At 41.6% G+C, this 3,872-nt stretch overlaps 1 protein-coding gene across 1 annotated transcript; it reads left to right on the forward strand.

Moving 5' to 3' along the window:
- The first annotated feature begins 732 nt into the window (after positions 1 to 732).
- Positions 733 to 1,674, forward strand: LOC104458582 (olfactory receptor 6B1-like). Its single transcript, XM_010083316.1, is given in 1 exon segment — positions 733 to 1,674. A coding segment is annotated over 1 exon segment (942 nt).
- The last annotated feature ends 2,198 nt before the right edge of the window (positions 1,675 to 3,872 follow it).

A 3,872-nucleotide genomic window follows, 5' to 3' on the forward strand; every position in this document is an offset into this window, starting at 1 on the left:
ATATTTAAATATTATAGGGAATTCAAATTGTCAAATTCTCCTGAGTATAAGAAACTTTGCTCTTACAGCCTAGCTTGCAAATCACAGCAAATACTTCGTATCTTTGTGCTATTTTCTATTGATTCTGAGGTTGGATTTAAATACTCTGTAAGGAATGATTCTGAGTTTGATTTTGAATAATCTGTAAGGAAATGTGCACACGTATGCTGGTCATTCACACTTCCCTTACACTAGGTAATGTGAAACAACAACGTGTAGAACACGAGTAATCTGACCTATTTTAGTTCCTACTTCAGGATTAGAATGAACTGTTGGTTATATGTGTCTCTTTGTTCCAACTGACTTTTAAAGGGCATTGAAGCAACAAACTGCTTATCTGTTTACATCATTGACCTGTAGATTCAGTTTGGATACCTCAGTCGGAACGTTGAGCAGACACCCCAGCCTTCTTGACTTAAAATTACTGGAATGTGAGTCTCCAACAGTTTTGTGTGAAACCAGTACTGCCTCCTGTGGAAATCTCAGCTACCCAGGGACATCTAAACTGACACCAGAATCACTCTCCAAAACTTAAGTGACCCAAATCACTTCCACTGCAAGAATGCAAATCAACCTTCAGACTGAGAAAGAGAGAAATAATATGATGTAGGAAAATTCAATGCATCTTTAATTCTAGTTTTGTATTTTAACAATTTTATTACAGACCTCAGTGGGTTTATCCTCACATACTCCATGGCAGACACAAAACAAGAAAATCAGACATCCCTCACAGAATTCATCCTCTTGGGGTTTGGGAATCTCCCTAAACTACAGATCTTTCTCTTTCTAGTTTTTTTATTAATCTACTTTGTGACCATAATTGAGAATGTACTCATCATTCTTCTCGTCGTGATAGACCAGCACCTGCATACACCTATGTACTTCTTCTTGGGGAACTTGTCCTGCTTGGAGACCTGCTACACTTCAAACATCTCACCCAGGATGCTGGTCAACTTCCTGACAAAGAAAAAGAGAATCTCATTTAACAGCTGTCTCTTGCAGTTTTATTTCTTTGCTTCCTTGGCATGTGCTGAGTGTTACCTTTTATCTGCAATGTCTTACGACCGTTATTTAGCAATATGCAAACCCTTGCATTATACAACACTTATGAATGTCAGATGCTGCATCCTTCTGTCAGCCGGATCCTGGCTTTGTGGATTTCTGGCTAGCATAGGCACTACACTGTATGCATCCTGGCTGACTTTCTGTGGGCCCAATGAAATTGACCATTTCTTTTGTGATTATATACCATTACTAGTGCTCTCTTGCAGTGAAACCCGCAGAACAGAACTGATCATGTCCATTTTAGCCTCTGCATGCACCATGCCTCCATTTCTTTTAACCCTGGCATCTTACATCTGTATCATCGCTGCTGTGTTGAAAATCCCTTCCGGCATAGGGAGAAAAAAGGCTTTCTCTGCCTGATCCTCCCACCTCATTGTAGTCACAGTTTTCTATGGAACCCTAATTGCTGTCTATACCTTGCCCAAAACTAAAGCCCTTAAAGAGTTAAACAAAATGTTGTCTGTTTTTTATACTATCCTGACTCCTATGCTCAATCCTCTCATCTACAGCTTGAGAAACAGAGAGTTTAAAGAAGCTTTGAGAAAAGCTATTGGCAAATATATTCATTAAACTTATTTCATTTTTAAATTTGTGTGACAATACAGGCAAGTCATTGACTACTGGAATTAAATAAATTCCAATTATATTGACATATTCCATTAAGATGCACATGTCCATATTTCATTTATGCTGCTATGAGAGACTGAACTGTGGGACATTTGTCTCAAAGATCGCTTGGAGACTGAACTGTGCCCACCACTGACGTTGCATGGTGAAGCCAGACTGGTGTGATGCGAAGACCTCCACCACGTGCTGGGACATGCACAGTGCACCAAGAGGCAGCATGCAGCAAGCGCGTGTACCCCATGAGCACGCTTGAGAGGGGGTGCCGGACGTGTCGGACATGTCGGATGTGTAGGATGTGTTGGACATGCCAGACGTGTTGGATATGTTGGACGTGTTGGATGTGTAGGATATGTTGGACATGTTGGATGTGTTGGACGTGTTGGACGTGTTGGATGTGTTGGATGTGTCAGATGTGTTGGACGTGCTGCTGCCATGGAAACCCTCGGCCCAATGGACTTTCTCTGGACTGGCTGTAAAAGCCTGCAGGAAGGCGCCCCTGAAAAGTGTGTGTTTTGTTGTGGGTGTGTTTTGTGTTGTGTGTGTGTGTGAGGAGGCACGTGAGCAGAGGTGTAAGCACGTGTGTATGCGCGAAGGTGTGTGTTCACCGTCCAAGGCCTGTGCATAGTCAGAGTGTCGCGGGAACTTGGGTGGTAACTGTTTCTTGCCTCTCTATCCTGACTTCTTGCTTAATTTCTGCCTTTTCTTCCTCTCTTTCCTATCACTTTTACTTTTTATTGTCCTTAGTAAAGTTGGTTCGGGTGTACGGTACCTGACCTCGTTTGGTCTTAATCTCGCTCCTGGGATTGCATCAAGACCTCCCCGACTTTGGATGGGGACACCATGCACAGTCAATGGGCAGTCAGCTGTCAAACCAGAGATAGGAAATACTGCTCACCTTTATACGGAGCGGTGAGACACAAACAGTTTTAAGGCTTGATTAATCAAGCCAGATGGTTTAAAATGCTATGATTTATCTTCAGATAAAATCAAAGAACTTTAAATATTACTTCATTTTCTTTTAATCATCCATATACATTTAGGATTTGTAAATTCATACACGTTGTTATTTAATGAAATATTTCTATAGCTTGAATGATCAGGAAGGGGCTTTCATTTTGTCAGAAATTAAGGCATAAATGATTGCAGCTTGCTAGCGAAGTATTGTCCTAATTCTTAAATCTTTATATTGTTAGGACACCTTTTCAACAAAATAATATGAGGCAGCAGCAGAAGATAAGTATAACTGCACACTCTAAACTGTGGGGACCCTTTGTATTTACTGTATTTATTGACTTTATTCAGATGCCTAAATGCTGTAATTTTGAGTATGTCCTTGTCACTTTAGACGTGTCCTCAGGATGCGTAGAAGCCTGTGCTTGTAAACATGCAAGTGAAAGAACTGATGAAAAAAGGTTGCTGAGAGAAGTAAATTTCTGAGTTTAGTATTCCCCTAACACTAGATAAGAGGACCCACTTTACTGGATATGTAGTGTGGAAAACTTCTGCAGCCCTACACGTAGAACAGAAGTGTTATTTTACCCGTCACCCCCAATCCAATGAGGCTGCAGAGAGGAAAAACTCTGATTTTAAAAAGAAATTGGCAAAAATTTGTGCAGAGATTGACTTGAAACGTCCAGATGTGTTATCTGTCCCATTGATTATGTAAGAAGCATTCTGAATAGAAAGTATGGACTGTAACCTCATGAGACTTTAATTGGCAAACCCATGTGACTGTCATACACAGCACCCTGAACTCCTGTACAGCCAAACCTAAAATTGACAGATAATAGTCTTCTAAAATAATGTCAATTATTAATGAAATGTGTAAGGACTTTCCACACACAGCTGAAAGAATCACCACCGAATTTGCCACTGAAGTCTGTCACTCCTTGAAGCCAGGAGACTGGGATGACATTAAGGTACACCAGTGAAAAAATCCACTTCAGCTGTGCTGGAAGGGACCATATCACGTGCTGGGAATTACTCATACTGCAGTAATGTGCAAGGATGAACATGAGCTGGCAGTGTGCCCAGGTGGCCAAGAAGGCCAACGGCATCCTGGCCTGCATCAGCAATAGTGTGGCCAGCAGGAGCAGTGCAGGATTGTGCCCCTGTGAGGCTGCACCTTGAATCCTGGGGTC

This window comes from Pterocles gutturalis, unplaced genomic scaffold (assembly GCF_000699245.1).
Source record: "Pterocles gutturalis isolate BGI_N339 unplaced genomic scaffold, ASM69924v1 Scaffold33620, whole genome shotgun sequence".
NCBI lineage: Eukaryota > Metazoa > Chordata > Aves > Pterocliformes > Pteroclidae > Pterocles > Pterocles gutturalis.